Source organism: Falco cherrug, chromosome 8 (assembly GCF_023634085.1).
Source record: "Falco cherrug isolate bFalChe1 chromosome 8, bFalChe1.pri, whole genome shotgun sequence".
NCBI classification, from domain to species: Eukaryota; Metazoa; Chordata; class Aves; order Falconiformes; family Falconidae; genus Falco; species Falco cherrug.
This window is the reverse complement of record NC_073704.1, coordinates 403,179-422,472: the sequence shown is the minus strand read 5'-3', so window position 1 is coordinate 422,472 and position 19,294 is coordinate 403,179. Positions and strand designations below refer to the sequence as shown.

The following is a 19,294-nucleotide window of genomic DNA, read 5'->3' as shown; positions in this document are numbered from 1 at the left end:
AACTCTTTTAATGGTGATTAAGGTACCCTCATCAGCATGATAGTGTTAATTTAAGATCTGTTTCCTCCTCTCTCACAAGACCAAAAATTTATTAACAAAATAATTTATCAAATACAGTCTCTGGTGAGTTACAGTCACAGAAGTATCATCAGTAGAGAAAAGCAGATGACCATCATACCCATGCACATCTCCACCACCCAAATGTGGTAATGTTCCTACAAAGTGTTTCAGTAAAATGACAAGCAGCAGTGCTGAAGAAGCTCTCTCCTAGCAGCTGGCAAAAAACCCCAACAAAACTCCCACACCCCCACTGACCAACAGATCATTTTAAAGCTTTCTGCATTTATTAGATGAAATTAGAGGCAGCCCACTCTTTACTTCAGTTTCCTTGAACTTCCTCTTACTTGTCTTATGAGCCCAGTGTTCTCCTTTAGCATGGACCAATACCTGCAAGTCTGAGAAAAAGGGCACAAAGGAAATAAAAAACAACCTTTGAACATTTGGTTAATTATACATTGCTAAATAAAGGGGGTGGGGGGAACAACACACAAAACACCCTGTGACAATCAGCACAATACTTGATTACACAATTTCAGCAACATCAATGCCAATCAGTATTGGCTGCTAACCCCTAACTCAGTCTGCAGTCCTTAATCCAATTAAGACTGTGCACAACAAATGTGCAATACCACTCTTGCGCATTTATTTTTCTGCCTTAACATCATGAGTTTTATGCAATTTAAATATTTAAGTAGCTAGGGGAAAAAAGAGTAAAGTCATGAACAAAGTTAATTTATAAACATTATAAACATTATTTATTAGAATTTATTAGAGCATCTTCAACCATTTTCCTAAAAATTCCAGTTTGGGAATTAAGTTTGGGCTAACTTGCCAAGCTAAAAAATGGACATGAAACGCTAACATTTTAATTTCAGTTAAAAAGGGCAATTAGCCCTTTTTTTTCAGTTTTGCAACGTAAACTGTAAAAATTAAGTGCTAGAAACCATAGTAGACTTCTAGCTAACTGAAAGGAATTAACCTATAAAGATGAAAAAAGCAAAGCATGTACTCTCTCACAAAGTTTAGTGCAGTGCTTGATAGAACACAAGGTATGTGTGTATAATGCATCTGCCATTTGAATGATTTAAACACCCAGATGCTTCAAAAACATTTTTCCATGGTTGAAGTGACTGTAACAATCTACTAAAGTTTCATTTCTGTATGTACAAAGAATGACTGCATACGTATTTTCACCACTGATGCAGAAAACGTGCACATTCTGTGATGGTCAGTTATTCTCACTAGGACTACTATAAATCTTAAAAGAACTACAATGCATATCCCAAGACCACTCAGCACCTGCACAAGCAAAAGGGCATCTCAGTTATTTCTGCAATTGGTCCCTTGGAGACTTGTCAACAATAAGCTGCGCCTAGACTGTTCACATTCCAGCAATTGGCTGGATGGACCAGGCAAATATTCAGCGCAAATTATTTAAAAATTTTTATTTGCTGTCTCAAGTTCTAACGCTGATTATGGTGAGGAGAAAGAAAATCTTGTTCTCTCCTTCTCTCCCAAACAAAAAAAAAGAAAGCTAGGAAGTTCTTTTATTCCCCAGATAATGAGAGGCTTCCCAAACTCACCTGGCATTTACAGTAACCTGGGTGAAGGCAAAGTTGAAAAGTCACAGCACATGAAACAAGCCTTGGCAGGTGCACAGATGTAAGCAAACAGAAGAGGTAGTAGCCTGCTACTAGCCATCCTGTTCACTAGAGAATCATGAAATGCATGTGACAGTTATGATTTAAAGGAAGGACTGCTGTCACAGAATGTCTATGAAAATAAAGAGCACAGAAATAGAGCTTATGAATGCTTAGCTTAAATGAGTTCGCTATTTTAGGTATTCCTTTCCTACTTATATTCAACTTAGCCTCCAGCTCAGGATTCCCATCTCTGTACTTCCATAGGTAACACTGAACTGTTTAAGAGATGTTTCATTAAGCTCTTGCTACTCTGACATGGCAAGAATCATGCTGCAAGTTGCTTATGTGAAGTAAGCTACTAGAATGGCTCAGGTGAAGTCCGACTAAAACACCACTTTGTTCTGTGATCTTCCCAAGAAATTGCCACAAATACGGTTTAATAACTTCCAGAAACTTAAGGATGTTACTATTTGAAACTATTGCACAGGTGCAACGTTGAAGACAGACTATCAGGTATGGTGGCTTGTCAGTTACATAATTATCAAATAGAGGGGACGCATAATTAACAATCTAGAAGCAGCTCTGGAACCTCAGCAATTTTGTCTAAGGCCTGCTCTATGGTAAGAAGAGGAAACAAGCAGCTAAAAAAAAATATTTAAAATCCATGCACATAAGGAGCTAGTCATTTTTCCATTCCACATCCAAACCCCCTTCACTCTCCTCTGTGCCCGTATTTAGCTCACATCTCTATGCTGTTCTGGCTCAACCGACCATCTTTAAGAGAAAAAAGAAAAAAGCAATGGAAAGTTCTCCACCGTCACACACAGAGAAACATGAGCTTTTACTAGGATAAAGTCTTTGTCAGCATGCCTTAAATTTCTATGTACAAGGGCACATTATTATAACTTAAACTCCTCCATTCTTGTGGAATTTCACTACAGTAAATGGACTTTAACCAACGATCTATCTCACTGCTGTTACTAAAATATAAGACTTGAAAAAAATATTAACACCCTCTTTTACTCTTATACTATCACTGTTGTACAAAGACAGACTTGTACTGTCAAGACTGGGTTCAACTACAAACACATTAGTTCTGTCTACTTGAAGTACACATACATATTTTAGCAAAGCAACATGGTTATAACAGAAGCCTGGAAATTCAGACTTTATCCCGAATTCTGCAGAATATAAATCTTAGCACTGACTTTGCTGCCTAAACTCCCAAATTACCAAACTCTGATTTAGTGTTTAACTATACGTTAAACAAGTACATACACAAAGTTTAGGTCAAGCTGACCCACCCTCTCCAGTCATCAGAACTGATGAATTAACAGACTTCTAATCAAGGGAGTCAACCTTGGGAAACAAAGAACAGATAACGATAAGAACACCATTACCTAAATTATGCAGAAAGAAGCCTTCAAGTGAGAAAGTTCTGGCTGCAAGAGAAGACAAGCTGATAAGGTGTTGCAATCCACAGAAAATTAGTTCAAAGCAGGAGAAAGATAATTGTGGTAACGGGATATCAAAACCTCCAACTCAAACAATAACCAACCTATGCGAATAAAAAGGAAATAAATGAAGCCATGAAGGAAAAAAACCCATACAGATTTTACACATATTTCACCTCATTATCTTTCAACCCAATAGCTTCTCAGCTAAATAATCGTTAAAAATCAGATCATTCTTTTAAACTTTCTCACTATCTTTCCAGATAGATGTAGAATAATTCCCCCACCGAAAATGGGTCCAGGAAAGACAGAAGAGGGAAGACCCTAAATATGATTACATTTTAAAGCTCAAACTACTAAACATAGAGAATAGAAATGGAAAAAAATCCCAGAAGTATCAACATTGCCCTGCATGATTCAGCAAACTGCAGTCATGTAGCCTGCACAAATGTCCACGTCATACATTTAACTTAAATATTCACAGGAACAGTAACGTATAACTATTTAAAGAATCCATTAACCATATACAAACGCAGACACTAATATGGAAGATCTAACCTGATCAGTTTTCTGAAGAATCACAGTAAGTAAAACAAAAACATAGCAAGATTGGCTAAATTATGGAGATTACACACAAGAACACAGACGACTTATTTCTGGATTGCAAAATTCACTGCTAGTCTAACATGTGTATAATTTATACAATATAAAATGAGATGTCATTAATTAATCTGTCCTGTAGAAAAATAATGCAGATTATGCAGAAAGCAGGAATTCCTGAAATAGTGTTTTAAACAGGTTTGAATGCTCCAACTATCACCATCAGATCCTGTGCTGAACAGTATTATGCAGCCAGGGAACTTGGCATTTTCAAAGTAATGGTATTCAGTATTGAGAGAAAAATAAACAAATAGTTACCACTTTGCAATAATTATTCACTTGACATTTTGTGTCACTACCCTAGTGGGATCTCCTTCCAAATGTCTCTGGCTCTCTATTTTCACACAAAAAGAAGTTAAGAATTTTGAACCATAAAATCCGTATTGCTCTACAGAACCACACTAGGAGGTGAAAGTGGCAGATCTGACATAGACAGCGGGCAGCAGGGGCAAGCTGGACTGTCTGCAGAAGAACAGAAAACAATCAAGACCAAAAAGGTCACTTGACAATGATAGGTCTGTCTTTTACAAATCATCTGAATTGTGATTATGAATAAAATACCTGCTGAAGTAGATAACCATAAGTCATTTTTATTCCCATGAACATTTTCAAATAGAATCCATAGCATGGGAAACACAGGATCTCAGAGGAAAAGGGTATCTCACAGTGACAGAGTAATGTTGCTGTGGAGTTCAGCCTAGTCCTTCATCAGGGTACATGAGATCCAAATTACGCTACACTGGCATTAAATGAAAAGACACAGATTATAGTTTAAAAGTAGCAACACAGTTTGTTAGACAAATATGTTATATGTTCCATGACCACATAATGTATTATTCTTAAAACACTATAAATGAAAATAAATGTCACACATTAAACATCTGTAGCACACCACCTCTATCTTCTTTGGCTCTACCGAAAGCAGAATATAAAAGAGTCTGTGCCCAAATTCATTATATTTGACAAAAAACCTAACACTAACACAAGAATGACTAATGGCCACACAGCAGTTTCCCTTGCAATACAAAACTTTTACTATGATTGACAGCCTGCAGTATGTGTTGGAACAGTTTGCAAACTCTATACTATTTTACCAAGCTCCTGATCAAGGCTTACATGTTCTCCTCTCTGTGGTATTGCTGGCAATACAGAATTTTGTTTTACAGTAGGGTTTTACTAGATAACTATATTTTATTTCATCAGAAGTGCCCCTCTACCTCTTGACCTTATATTTCTAGTTTAGAAACTGCAGTCCGAGTACAAAATACAAAAAAGGAGACCAAGTCACGCTATACATCTGTCCTGTGGCTAAAGCTTTTTCTTAAAAAAAAGTTGTATTATTTGTTTTGTTATTAGAACCATGAATTATCCAAGCCAAGGCGCAGAGAGAAAAATTCAACCAGCTTGCTGGTTTAGCTACACTTAGTTAAACAAACATGAACTCAGAATACTTTCTTACTCTTAAAAAAAACTTTGCACCCATCTGGACACATAGTGAAATGTAAGAAATTCCATTTAAATGTAAGAAAAAACTTGTTCAGCATGAGGGCGTTTGAACATTAGAACAATTACTCAGTGAGGTTGCAAAGTCTCCATCTTTGAATATGCTCAAAATCTAACTGGACAACATCTCAAGGTGCCTGCTCTAGTTGGCCCTGCTTTGAGCAAAGGGGTTAGATCACCAGAGGTCCCTTTCAACCTCAACCATCCCGCAATTCAGGTTTTCTTAAATGTCTACTTTTGCCAAAGATGATGACAAAAAAAAGGTTCAAGAAGAAACAGATCATTGGGATAATACCTGACACCTGCAAATCTTTCTTAAAAGTCATCATCTCTATTTTTTAGTTTTACAGCCTACATGAAACATGTGAACAATTTACACAACCCAGAAACTAATGTTTTCTTGAAAACAACTCTGCATGAAATTTTAGCTACTACAAGCAAATAACTGCAAAGGAAACACTGTGGAAAACAGCATTAAATAAGAATTACTTCTCACAACTATTCTATTTAGAAATGAAAATAACTGACTGAAGTAGCAAGTCAAACTGTACTACTGATGACTATCTCTGCTCAAATGAATTTCCTGTGAGAAGAGTCACAGAACTTCTTAAAGGACCATTCCTATGGCACAGATGTCCTTCACTAGGAGTCAGCTGGAGAAGCCTCCAGTTTCCCTTCCTGATACTAGTTCATATCTTAATGTAAGGGAACAAGCATAAGGAAAATTAATGGAAGCTAAAATTAGTTTTCTGTCCAGACAAGTGTTTGAGTGAACACATCACCCTGGTCTTTAAAGATTCTAAACTCCTGTAAAACTGCTCAGGAAGGAGCCAAACAACTCTGTCCCTCCTCATACAGAAAACAAGGAGTATCACAGGAAGTTTGCAGGTAACAGGCTCAAAAACAGAACAGAGGCATGATTTATTCACACAGCACATAAAGCATGGTGCTTATTGCCAAAAAACACGGCAGATGCAAAAACCATACACAGGCTCAAAGGCTTTTAAAAATTAAGTATAGCCATGCAATAAAAATCCATCCAAAACATCATCCCCACTGAGAGACTGGGAGAGCTGACCTAAGGAGTAACCCTATACGCTTGCCTAGAAGAGAGTGTAATAATAAAGCACCTGCTGTCAAATACTGCTTAGCTGTGGGAAATAAGCAGGACTTGAAACAATGGTCCTGTCACCTACCAGGATCCAAGAGCTTTAGGCTTCAAGAGAGAATTGCAGATTAGCCCAGTATGGCTGTTCCTGTGAAAAACATGTCTTTGCACTGCCCCAAAAAACAAAACCCCAAACCAAACAGAAACAGTAAACTAAGATGACTGCTCCAGCACATCACTTCTACAAAATAGAGGTGAAACTATCCATATAATATAATATCCATATAATAAAATATCCATATACTATCCATAAAATATTTAGCTCCCTAATGCTGCCTGAGAAGATAATCTGCTTCTCCACCTTTCATAGCCTTTTTTTTAAAACCATGCAAAGAAACCAATGTGGACTAAAGACAGATCTTTCCCATCATTACTGTAATTTAAGCAGGACTGACTTTTTTATTTAAATGACAAAAGGCTTCCAATGACTTATAAATGGCTACTAATACAAAGCTGGAAGAAAAGTAACCTACAATTTCTGGAAAAAAAAGATGCAGTATTTCAGTATTTCAAATATGTATTAAGATATTGAGCCAAGAAACAAGCAAACAACCAGCCCCAAAATCACACCAAACCCAAAACAACCCCACAACCCTTTCCTGTAATCTCAAACCTGAAAATAGTTCACGTAACTGTCAGTCACACAGCTCCCTACTCCAAAAAACAATCATGAAGAGCATACCACTATAAATACAGTTCAACACTAGAAAGGATATTATATACGCTGGCACAGAAGAGCAGTACCTATAATGCATCTCACAATCTGATAATCCAAAACGCTTATCAACAAATTTCTGGAAACATGGGCTTCTCAAAGCTGTTCAAGAAAATCCTGCCACCTTCCTCTAACCTAGCAACATAAGCAGGAATCCCAGCAAATCATAACTAGGATGGCTAGATACAGACTAGCATAACTGTACCCTTGAACACTTAATCTTTTCAGTAATTATCACCACTATTAATAGTACAAAAAAAACCCCAACCAAACGCAGCAATTGAATAAACCACAAAAAGTACTTATTATTTGTACATGGAGCCACAATGACCTTCCCTTCCTAAAGGGCATACCACATTTTTTACACAAGATACAAAATTAATTTTCTTTACGTTTGTTCTTTCTGCATACTATTCATTTCTTCAGACTGACACTGTCATTATGGTGAAGTTTCCATCTCAAAAAACAGGTTGCAGCAAGACTGTAAGCCCCCTCGAAATTATGCAGACTCACTTATTTGGTGAAGATACAGCTTCAAAAAGCTTCCTATATTCCCAAAACATCACATCCCTCATATCTGCAGTCTTGTTTTTAAAAGAAAGAGTATGGTCCATGCTGAAAGACAAGGAAATTTAGGAAGCAAAACATTAAGCAGCCTCACGGTAGAGTGAGTCTATCAACTGCACACAGTTTTTCCTACTTGGTAGTTTTGACGTACTTGGCAGGGGGGAAAACAGCTACCCAAAACCTTGCTAAAACTTGAAAGCAATAGCATATTTGGAAACAAATCCTGCCAAGTGCACTCTTCTGCTACAAATCTGTTTGACTGCAGTAGGTCACACAAAGTCCATATTCTGTGATCAGAACTGAATGCTCATGTTGACAGACTCAGCAATTCCAGTAAAGTATGGCTTCATGCATAAATAATCAAGGCATGCTTCCAAGCACCACAAAGAAAAGAAAACAAACAACAACCAAAAAAAGTAAACCCAGGACTTTATATTTGTCCTTCAAAAAACAAAACCAAGGTGTCTGGTACCAAACACATCCATGGGTCCCCAATTTTTTTTTTTTCTGAGGAAAACAGAAACAACCTTCAGCAACACCAGACTCTGAACGCATACCCATTAACTTTCAGTCACAATAAGAAAGAAGAAATACTTCACAGGTATCTATCTGACAGAACTTCATCCTCTATAGGACAGAGATTTAGGCACCTCACAAATAAAGAAGCCCTCCTGCAATTCCACCCTGCATACATTACAGAAACAAAGGTGTCTCCCCTCAACCTGACACTGCATCTGCAGAGAAGACACTGCTCTGAGTCTTGCAGACTATCTCACAGTGAAAAACACTGACTGCTGAAACCAGACAGAGGCAGTCTGGATTAAACAGATGGCACTCCATTTAGAACAGTTTCACTGTTAGCAACATGATAATGGCATTCCTCCTGGAACTCTTCTCATGCGCTCCCTATAAAAAAGCCCTGAAAACCAGAAGCAGCTTTACATCAGGGTATTAAAATAAAAAAAGGCACTACAGCCTGTCCTAAAAATCTGTCAGCATAACGCCATAACCCAGTGTTTTTTTCTCATTCTTGTAAGAGATCTAAGAATTCAAGCCTTCATAACTCACTGAGCAGTTAACTTTTACCAGTCTCTTTTCGGGTGAAGGGGACCACGTACTCAACCTTGAGGAACAGAAAAAATAATTACCCAGACACCAACGCAATCGACCCTTCACAATTACACAGCCACACCAGGAGAAACGCCGACCCCCCCGCGGCAGGTACTCCACGGCCCCAAGCACCTGGCTCGCGCAAATCGCGGCTGCCCGTAGGACTCCGAACTGCCGCTCACCGTGCAGCGCCGTTCCAGGGTCCCGGGGCGCCCCTCCGCCGCGCCTGCGGAAACAAACAGCGAGGCCCTTTTACGATGTGTCCGCTGAACGCCAGCGAGCTGCTCCCGGTGCCCGTCGGGCCTGCCAGCACCTCCGGCTCCCCCCACGGCTTCTTCCCCGCGGGAGGCAAGCCCCGCGACAGGCAACGGGAGGGCACTGCCCCGGGCCCCGCCGCCGCTCCGCCGCTCCTCGCCGCCAGGGCCGGGGCCGCGCGGGGCCGGGGATTACATAACGGCTAGGTACGGGATGCTGCCCCCGCCCGCCCCTCCGCGGCGCCGGGAGAGCCGCCGGCCGGGGTGTGGGGGAAGGGGAGGCCGAGCGGCAGCGGCGGCGAGGGCGGGAGGAGGTAGCGGCGACTCGCGCCCCCGCACACGCAGACCCTGCGGGATTCCGTCCCTGCTCGCGCACCCGGCAACGACCGGCGGGCAGCAGCCCACCAGCGAAAGCGGGAGCGCTTGGTGTCGGCCTAGGCCCCGCCCGCCGCCGCCACCCAACGGCTCCGGTACCGACTGCTATTGCCGCCGCCCCCTCACCCTTGTCTCCTCTGCTGCCACCTCCAGCCACTGCCAACCCCACAGCTCAACAACGCACCCGCCCATTGGGCCGCTCCCGCCCCCAACAAGCCCCGCGCTGATTGGCCACTTTCTCCTCCGCCTCTCCCTCCTCCTACCGTCCCCAGCTTCCCCGCCAGAGCTGGCGGTATCGCTCCGTGTGCGGGACCTGCTTGCCTGGCGACAGGAGGGCAGTGAGCCGCGGAGGGCTGGGGGGCGCACGCGCTGCCTTCCGCAAGCCAGCGGGAGCAACCGGAACGGAAGCTGCCTGGAACCCTCGTGGCTGGCTACGCTTCCTGGAGCGGCCGGTCCCTAGCGAGACTTCCGCTTCCGGGTGGCCGCTGCGTCCTGAAGGAGGGTCACGGAGCGGGCAGGTGTGGTGGGTCTGTCGGCGGGAGGGGCGGGGGCCGGGCGTCCTCTGGGACTCGTCGGCGCCGTTGCCCACCCTGGGAGCGCCTATGTGCGGGCTGGGCTCGGGAGGGGAGGGGGTGGTGGGGATGGTCGCCGCTCCGGCGGGTGCTGCTGAGCGTTTCTCCGCGCGCCGTTAGCCGAGCTTGCGCGCGCCCCGCCTTCCCCGCGGCCTCGGAGTGCCCTTTCGGCCCTTTTTTTGCCGGTCGCGCTGGCGGAGGGTTCTCGGCTGGTGCTGCAGGGCAGCCCGCTGGTCCTGACCCGCGGGCGCCAGTGTGCATGTGCGCATAAGCGCCTTTCTTGTAGGAAGGTAAGTACTGGTAGGAGAGAGGCCTTGGGGTTTTATGGTAAGGCTGTAGACCGGGGTGTGGGTTTGGGTAATGACCGCATTAGAGTTCTTCAGGTTTGCTTCTGCAAGAGAATCCTCTTTGCTGGCCTCTGCAGCTTGAGGTCTTCCAGAGTTACAGGCTTCAAAGCTGTGTTCTTTGCACCATTGCATTCCAGTCAATTCTTCTAAAAGTTAAGGACTTTAAATCTCTTCTTTGCTACCAGATATGTGTTAAAGTGGGAAAACTTGGCTCAAAGTCTCAGCAGCTTTGTGAAAATAGAGAATTAAAAGCCATCATGATTTTCTTCCAGTCACTCCTGATCTCACTGAAAATGCTCGCCTTCCCGCCTGCCTTGATCACTGTTTTTAATAAGAACCTTAACATTTTCATAGTTCTTTCAAGAGTGTATCTAAATAACGCCTATGTTTCCCAGCCTCATGAAATGAGTAGTAAGGTGCATCTCCTTGTCCACTCATCTGCCTTGTACCTGTTTATCGCTACAGTTATGTTTGACTGAATAGGAGGCAACTTAAAAGGAGCTGTGGAGCTAAGTCTTTGTTTTTCATTTTTTTCTTCAGAGCTTCGTCATCATAGTTCTGCCATACCTAAATCAGAAATTTCAAAACTGGACTGTGAGCTTTTTGAGCTACTTTGAAAAGCCTGCAAGTTGACGGGCTCTGATGTTGTTAAAGTGCATTTATAGACATTGGAAACAATTGCTTTTCTGGCACAAAAAAATTACGTAACTGCTCATTAATGTAATGGTGGTGGTGACTTAAAACACAGTAATGCTTAAGTCTGCACGGTTTGCCTGTTGTGCTTAATCACCAGCTTCTGAAATGCAGCACAAAGTCTCTTAGCTCTTTGTTCTGCATTGTACTGTGTACAATGGAGAAGATGCTTCATGTGAAGTGTTATGTACTCTGGAATACCTCTTGTAACCTCCCTGTTTTTCCTGTACAGGGTATTGTTCTCTGCAAGTGTGTGAAAATAAGCTGATACTGTCCAAGAAATAAAAAAACTCTTTTCCTGTAGGTATGGGGCATGGAAATGAACATGGCCATGGCAAAATGGAACTCCCTGACTACAGGCAATGGAAGATAGAGGGTACTCCACTAGAGGAAGTCCAAGAGAGGCTAGCTAAACGGGGTCTTAGGGATCCGTGGGCTCGGTAAGTCCAAGAGCCTCAGAAACAGTCTGGATATCTCATCTTGTAGCATCAACCAGGCCTTGTCATTGCAGATTATTCTTTCTTCAATGAAACTAGTGAAAATGCATCTGGAATATACTAGACAGATTTTCAGTTAAGTCTTTGTTTACTTTTTTGCATGGAGGTCATGCCTTGCATTGCCTTGACCAGTCTTCGCATTTTGTAAGGCACTCTTGCACTTTGTGATGTTTGTGCCAGATCTGTTTCAGCATGAATGACCAATACCTCATCCACCAAAACACATAAGTAATATTACAAATTGACACATAAGTAAGCCTACCCCTTCTCAGGGAAGAGATTGTGTGCTCAGATCTTGCTGAAGTTGCTGGAACTTACATTGACTTTGAGAGTAGGAATAGCATTCCTCATATACAACAGGAGGCCTTTACTTGAAAAGAAGAAATGTACTAGCATACAATGTGGATTTTGATTCAACAGAGCATTTAATTTTGCTAAGCAGTGAATGATATAATGGAAGATAAGGTGAATGACATAATGGAAGATCAGATTTTTACCTCTTCAGTTGTCCCACTCAACAATGAAGAACACCACCTCTTTCTTCAGCTAGAGCAAATCTGGATCATTTAGGCAGATGTTAAAACAGGGCTTAAAGTATTTCTCCCACATAGTGAGTTGTGTAATACTTTGCTCAAGTAGTCTTTAATCTTGGGGAATAAAAACGCTAAATGATTTGTGCTGTGTAGTCTGGTTCTTCTGTAAGGGAAAAGCTGTATGAGGAAACTGTTCCAGAGGCCTTCATAGAAAAGGCTCTACTTCAAATAACTACAAGAAAAATGTAAGAGCAAACAGGTAACCTGTTAAAAAGTTGTTAACGTGCTATAACCTCTAGGTGGCTTTGGGTTTCACAGCACTTTTCCCCCTCCTTTGAAGCAGTTTTAAGGCTGTAAGCATGGAGTAAAACAGTTTTGATGATGACAAGAAGCATTTGACGTATGAGTCCTTAGGATTATCGTTACTGTTAAACTTTACAGGCCTGTGGCACATTTATTTTGCTTCTGTTTCTGTGGAGTGCAAGCCGTGTTAGCTTTTCTTGTTTTTCCCCTTTGCTTCAGACAAAATTGTTTACAGCAAGCAATAGGCTTATTCCCATTTTTAAAAAGGACACAGTTTAATATCACAAATTTAAACTAACCTTTTAGTGCATACAATTCCAAGTTCAGGTAGTGCTGGAAAACAGCAAACTGGAAAAGAGCTTGTTTAGTATTTTTTGCCCCTCCTAGATGAAAAAAATTAACAATTTTCTGGTGAAAGAAGGGGATTGAGCCAATTATTTGAGCAGTTGAAATAAGGAACAAAACCAAGCTCTTTAAGCATGAGATGATTCCTCCTGAACTTTCAAAATTTTATGTAAGGTAATACTTCAGTTCCGTAGAACAAGTATCAAGACAGTCTTTCTTAACAAAGGAGAAATTAAAGTATCAAGTTATTTGCTTCAGTAACCAGGAAGAAGATTCCATTGTTAATACCTTGCACTAGAATTCTTGAAAAACTAAACCTCTCTAGGGCTTCCCTCTTTGGTGTGTTAAGTTCCTTTTAACAGGGGATCAGCTTTCCACCTTTGTAGCAAATGCACATTAATGTACATATTCAATACAGCTCAAGTTGTGTGAGAGATGTCGTATTTGGAAACCTAAGCTTTTATCAATTAGCACCCTATACTAGCATCTAGAAGATGCTTTTCTGTGCCAATATGCCTTCATTGTGAGTCACAGAAACCACCTGCAGAAGGGGATTATCTATAAACATAAATACCTGACACCCCTCCTGGTTTAAAAAAAAATCTTCTCCTGAAATAACGATTCTGAATTTATTGCTTATTTCTGTGCAAATGTTTTTTTTCCTTCTCTTAAGGACTTTAAATTCTTAGAAGAAACATACTGTAGCTACCTGTAGAGATTACACTGGTTGTGCTACACATAAATACAGTCAGTTATAGCAATGGCTAACATTTCACTAATAACATAGGTTGAAAGCAGTAAGGCAAAACAATATAAATATTCTGTAAATTTTTAGCTAAACACAATCCTCTCAGCTTTTTTTTTTTAATTGGTTTTAGTAGGTTTTTCTGACCCTAATATAGTTACATGTCATATTGTAAAACAGAAAGTGGGATGAGTTTTCTATGGCTGGAAAAACTTACCCTTTTAAGATCTAACTATGCTAGGTACTGTCTAGCACAGTGACTAGCCTTTGTAGTTACTCCATCCCGTGCATATGGTAGCGGGTTTTGATTTTGTTTCAGAGTGTGAACAGAAGACAACAATTACATAGGTTAGGGGAGGTGATTCTGCTACTATAGTTATGTTGTTGCCTAGTATTACTTGTGTCTCAAATTATATACACAAAGGGTTAGAGTTAGTATCACAAACTTCACTTGTGGCAACTCCTGTTACTTAAATGATACTGAAGTGATAGAAATGTTACAGTCTCAATGTATATCTAGCTGAAATACCTTCATCTTCCCCCTGCCCCCACCTCCCCAAACAAGAAGTTCCTGTTAATGTTTATCACAGTGGCTCCGCTGATCTTGTTTTATTCTTTTTGTTTTGTTTTTCTTCTAGTAATGAAGCCTGGAGATACATGGGTGGCTTTGCAAAACCTGTCACCTTAACAGAAGTCTTTACTAGGGGACTCAAGTGGGGATTTGCAGCTTTTGTCATAGCTCTTGGCATCGAATACACACTATTTCCTCCAAAGAAGAATGGAGGCCATCACTGAAGATCAAATATGACTACTTACTAATTAGTAAGCTGAAACATAGATAAGCCTGCTCACTCTGTACTTACATGCATATTAAAGTCTATCACAGGCAAAAACATGTTTCTTTGATTTTATTATACTTTTGTGGAAGGATCAAAACACATAGCCAGAGCAATTTACCTGACTTCAGTCTGGGGGGGAAAAAAAAAACAAAACAAGACAGACATAGGCTCTTGGTTTTACTGTACCATCCTTAAAAGAACAGGGGAACCTGTCAGCCCAGCTTTTTCAAGCTCTGCCAACATTCTATTAAATGAAAGTGTGAAGTGTGTTGCTTTTAAGAGAAATTGTATTAATTACACATTTGATAATTATTATTTGCTAGTAAGTGGTAATGAATGACTTGTCATTCTTAAAAGTACGGTTTGTTACTATTCACTCTTGCATCTCTAAATAAAAAGAACTATTACCTTACAGCTTTAAAAAGTATCCAAAACTGGTCCAAAGTGTATGAAAACAGCAAAGTTTATAATCATATTGAAGATTTAATTATTTTGGTGCATAGCGTCTGCCAAATTAATCTGCTGCATAATATCCACAAATTAAAAAGTACATTGCTGCCACATTTACTAGCAAAGTAGAATGTTTCACTCAGCAATAACTACCTAATCCTAATATGACTTCCAATATACTTGAATGTAACATGAAAAGAGAAAGAACAATCGTTTTTTTCTTTGTCCTAGTGTACTGAGTTGTAAATTTGTAGTCGTACAATTTATTTATTTTTTGCCCATAGTCTCTTCTAATAATTTGTTTCAGATTTTCTAATTTTTCCTTAAATTATCTAACAGCTTCTGGATTGAGGACTATAGTAGAAAAGGGCCTGTTGGCAGTGTACATCCTCTGCAGTGCTAGTGATTAGAATTGATCTAATACCCTATTGTAAATTTTATATACCATTAGCGACATAAGCTAAGGAGGGTATGCTGTCTCATTTTTCAGTGCAAGCAACAGGATATCTGTGACACTAAACAGAAAAACAAAATTAGACAATTGAGAAACTGTAAATGCCACTAGGCAATTACATAAGTGTACTTCCACAGTGAAGAAACTGGAAAGTTTAAATATTAATCAGGTCACAAATTGCAGGTTTACAAAAAACTTGAAGGTCCTACCAAAATACGTCTAAAATAATATACATATATATTCATATACAACCTTTTGGAGTGAGATTATAACAGCTTTATTTTCAGAGCCAGTAACAATCCGTTGTGGGAGTGTAGCTGTACTGTTCCATGGAGTTTGTCATCTCCGTATGGCATTGCTCAAGGCACTGTTCACAGGGCAAGCATTTTTCTCCTAAACTTTTCTTGCCTAATTCTTTCTCAAGCATCCCTATCCAGTTGCATCATTCCCTGAAAAGCAAAATCAAGAGCCTGCTGCAGAAGGTCTGTTGCACAAAACATTTCTGTGCTGTCCCTTGGGCCCCTCCGCCCAGAATGCACATATTCAAAGGCTGGCATTCACTGCCTGTTTTCTATCTGGGTCCAAGAGTAAACCTCTTGGATAACTGAATTTTAGATGGTTGTTCAGAAAAACAACACAGCTAGCATTACATGCAGGATTGGTGAATCCTGCAGTTGAGATACTTGCTTCTTACTTTAGCTGCTCTTTAATTTTAATTTAGTGTGTGGTACTTGTGTGCCAGCAGGCTGCTCCTTCCTCCCTCTCCACCCCTCAGCTCCAACTCTGTTGCAGCTGTCCCAGAAGCATAAGCCTTAAAAAAACCCCAACCAAACCAAAACACCAAAAACTTTTAAGCAGTAGTTCCTATCCCATTCAGTTTCCTGTTGGAAGTTTGTTTCCTTGTTCTTCTGTATGTACACATTGTGGTTTAACTCCAGCCAGCAACAAAGTACCACGCAGCTGCCCACTTTGCCTGCTCCTGCCCCAGTGGGGAGGAGGCTCAGGAACAAGGTGAAACTTGTGGGTTGAGATAAGAACAGTTTAATAATAAAATAGATACAAATAAAATAAAATAGTAACAACAACAATCGTAATGAAGAGAAAGAGAGGAATAAAACCCAGAGGGAAAGAACCCCAAGTGATGCACAAGACAGTTGCTCACCCCCAGCGATCAGCCCCTCCCAGCCAACTCCCCCCTAACCCTGTTTATATACCCAGCACGATGTTCTGTGGCATGGAACAGCCCTTCGGCTAGTTCGGGTCAGCTGTCCTGGCCTTACTCTGTCCTGCCTTCACTCCATCCCGGCTTCTTGTGCATCTCCTCACTGGCCCAGCATGGGAAGCTGAAGAGTCCTTGACTTAGAGTAAGCACTACTTGGCAACAACTAAAACAGTGTGTTATCAACATTAATCTCGTACTAAACCCAAAACACAGCACTGCAGCAGCTACTAAGAAAATTAACACTAGCTGAAGGGATATTCATACATTATTTTCTTTTCAAGGACTAGCAGATGAACACAGATTTAAAAGTTACTGTATTCATATTTTAAGCATACATAACCTTGGTATGTTGCTTATTTAGACCAATGCAAAATACATACAAAGGTAGTTTGGCTGCTGCATTCCTCAATGACTTTTAAAAACAGATCACTTTGTTTACCAAGACTTTATTGTATATGGAGAACATTAAGACAATCAAAATGTTGTGTCTTCTACTTTCAGCCAGTTTCCAGAAGTTACATGCAAGCAAGTAATCTCAATTAAATTTAATTTCCACACTGGCTCTACTTTAAAGATTTAAAAATCAAATTAATGCATAAGTGCTGCCCTGTATAGGGATGATCATAAGCATCAGCCCTACCAACATTCTACATAAGCAAATATACTGGGCATATTCACTGTTACACTGGACTAGTTTAGGCAAAATTCATTAATTTATGAATTAAGGTAGTATCATTCAATAGCTAAATAGCCAGATGGCAGCCACTGCCCTAAACAACTGCCTTAATTTATGATAAACATATTTTGCCAATATTGTGGAATATAAAAATGTCTCATCATATATACAATACTAAAAAGATTTTTATTTCACAGGTAGTGTAATACTAATCCTGCCTGGGGGTGGAGTATTTCCTGTGTATTAAAATAAAGTACCAAATCTGACTTCACCATAACCATAGCAATGGCTGTCCCTATGTTAAAACACCCTTTCTACCAGCACAGCTATTTTACAGTGCAAACAACAGGGTCACAAACAGCAGCGGCACTGGCAGGTGAGGAACACACGTGACTGTAACACCACAGTGCTCTGTGTATCTTAAGCTCTGAAAAACAGAACTGATGATGCTCCATTTTCTGAAATCCAGGTGGAAATCCCATCTCCACCAGCAGTCAAAGATCTGCTCACCTGGAAAGATACTTGTGATTTATCTGTTGGTTTTGCCAATACTGAAACAAAAATGTGACTCAACATCACTTTGATGATACTGTTAAGCAGGTATTGTTTATTAGCAGCGCTGGGGTCGCACTGGGGATTTTCCACTCTAAGTGCTCCCACAATCTGGCAAACTTCTAAAGACTATATACCATAAGGATATACATATTCACAAGATTTCTGAGAACTCATTTACATATATATGAGATTTCCTGAGATCATTAACATATGCAAATGTATGGTCCGCATGCGCAGTCACAGTTGTATTCCCTGGTGGTATTTGGGCAGTAGTCAGGGTCTTCAGATGAAGACTTGTAGTATTCTTCACTGCGCCCACCGATTGACCTTTACTTCGGTGCAAACTCCGTTCTGGGATCAGTACACCGTATCTTTCCAGGCTATTGTGATACTATTCTCTTGTAAGTTTCTTATCTTTAAGGTCCCACGTATCCATAATGGAATAGCTGTTCTCATGATGTGAGGCAGTTCCAGTTTAAATAGCAGATTATAACTGTGAGTTTGTGTTTTTAGCTTGCCTTGAAATCTCTCCTGAAAACCTTCTGACAAAAAGCCTCTTTTTTGAGCTCTCAAACTAGGAGCTTCTATCCTGCAATTAGGTCTTTGCCAGATCAGCGTTTATTAGATAGGCTTTTTACATCAATGCATTTTTTACATGCAGCTAACTGAAGTTAAGAATGTTTGCTTCAAGGGGTTTTACAAGGAGCGTGCATAGGACCCCTGTTTGTCTTCCAATTGAGTTTCTTGATTTCATCATGGGTATCAAAACACTCAGGGACTGATTCAAACTGTTTTACATGTATGACAGGGCACTAATTTCACAGATGCTCTGTATGTTCTCTACTCCCAGCTGCAGGCCAATAGGAATCTGGAAATCTGAAGTCAAATAATCATTTTACCATTGTTCCACTGGAGGAGAAAAACTCTCAAAAATGGTCTCTTCCCTTAGTGACTTAGCCATTTAAAAAATAATAATAATAAAAGCAACACCAAGATGTAACTAATTAAACTCGTGACACCATTTATATATACAGATAGAATGCACTCACACAGACCATACCAAGTCTGATTTTGAAACATACAGCATAAATACAAGTTCATAGTATTTTAGGAGGCATAAATCCTTAAAAGATTTTTTTTGTTTTACATAACTCTACAAAATTAAATAGATCAAACCTGTTATGAAAACAAATGAAAAGAAGTATGTCCAAGCTGGAGATTTATACCCAAAGCCTGCTAAATTGAAATATATAGGACCAGCTCTTTTCAGTCGTATCTGATCTTAAGTGTTATGCCCTATGTGCTATATTTACACTGATTTACAGTTCCAGTTTACATGACAACGTATCAATGAAGACAAAGTAGTATTTTAACTTCAAAAAGGGGGGGGGGGGAATGAAAAAAACTTGCATACAACTCATTAATGCAACCATACAAATGTGAAAACTCTTTAATAAGAATATAAAAATTAGATAAATTACGGAAAAGTGGAGTAAGTAAACAAAAGAGTATTTTGGAAGCTTAAGTAATGACAGTGTTAAATTGGTAGATCAT

General features: G+C 40.3%; 2 protein-coding genes across 10 annotated transcripts in view; one reads left to right on the top strand and one right to left on the bottom strand.

The window, feature by feature from the left end:
• The window catches only part of LOC102056946 (hyccin 2), a 73,721-nt gene extending 64,043 nt beyond the window's left edge, over positions 1 to 9,678 (bottom strand). For 2 of the 8 annotated variants that reach the window (XM_055718797.1, XM_027801463.2), the window contains exon 1: positions 9,063 to 9,627. The gene's annotated coding sequence lies outside the window, so the exon portion shown is untranslated. The other 6 variants (XM_055718792.1, XM_055718794.1, XM_055718795.1 and 3 more) reach the window with 6 other exon arrangements.
• Positions 9,679 to 9,766: 88 nt separating this feature from the next.
• On the top strand, positions 9,767 to 14,439 carry NDUFB3 (NADH:ubiquinone oxidoreductase subunit B3). Of its 2 annotated transcripts, none has more exons than XM_055718815.1 (3): positions 9,767 to 10,027; positions 11,426 to 11,561; positions 14,183 to 14,439. In XM_055718815.1, the coding sequence occupies exons 2-3, from the start codon at positions 11,428 to 11,430 to the stop codon at positions 14,337 to 14,339; spliced, it is 291 nt and encodes a 96-aa protein (XP_055574790.1). In that variant the 5' UTR covers positions 9,767 to 10,027; positions 11,426 to 11,427; the 3' UTR covers positions 14,340 to 14,439. The 2 variants fall into 2 exon arrangements, with proteins under 2 accessions (XP_055574790.1, XP_005436569.1); XM_005436512.4 differs by lacking the exon at positions 9,767 to 10,027 and adding an exon at positions 10,190 to 10,371.
• Positions 14,440 to 19,294: the final 4,855 nt, after the last annotated feature.

What these genes read in the sequence shown, in the direction of transcription:
- NDUFB3 (XM_055718815.1), top strand. Translation starts at nt 11,428, where the DNA reads ATGGGGCATGGAAATGAACATGGCCATGGCAAAATGGAACTCCCTGAC. An exon ending in CTTAGGGATCCGTGGGCTCG is followed by an intron (nt 11,562 to 14,182) that starts GTAAGTCCAAGA and finishes TTTTTCTTCTAG; the next exon opens with TAATGAAGCCTGGAGATACA.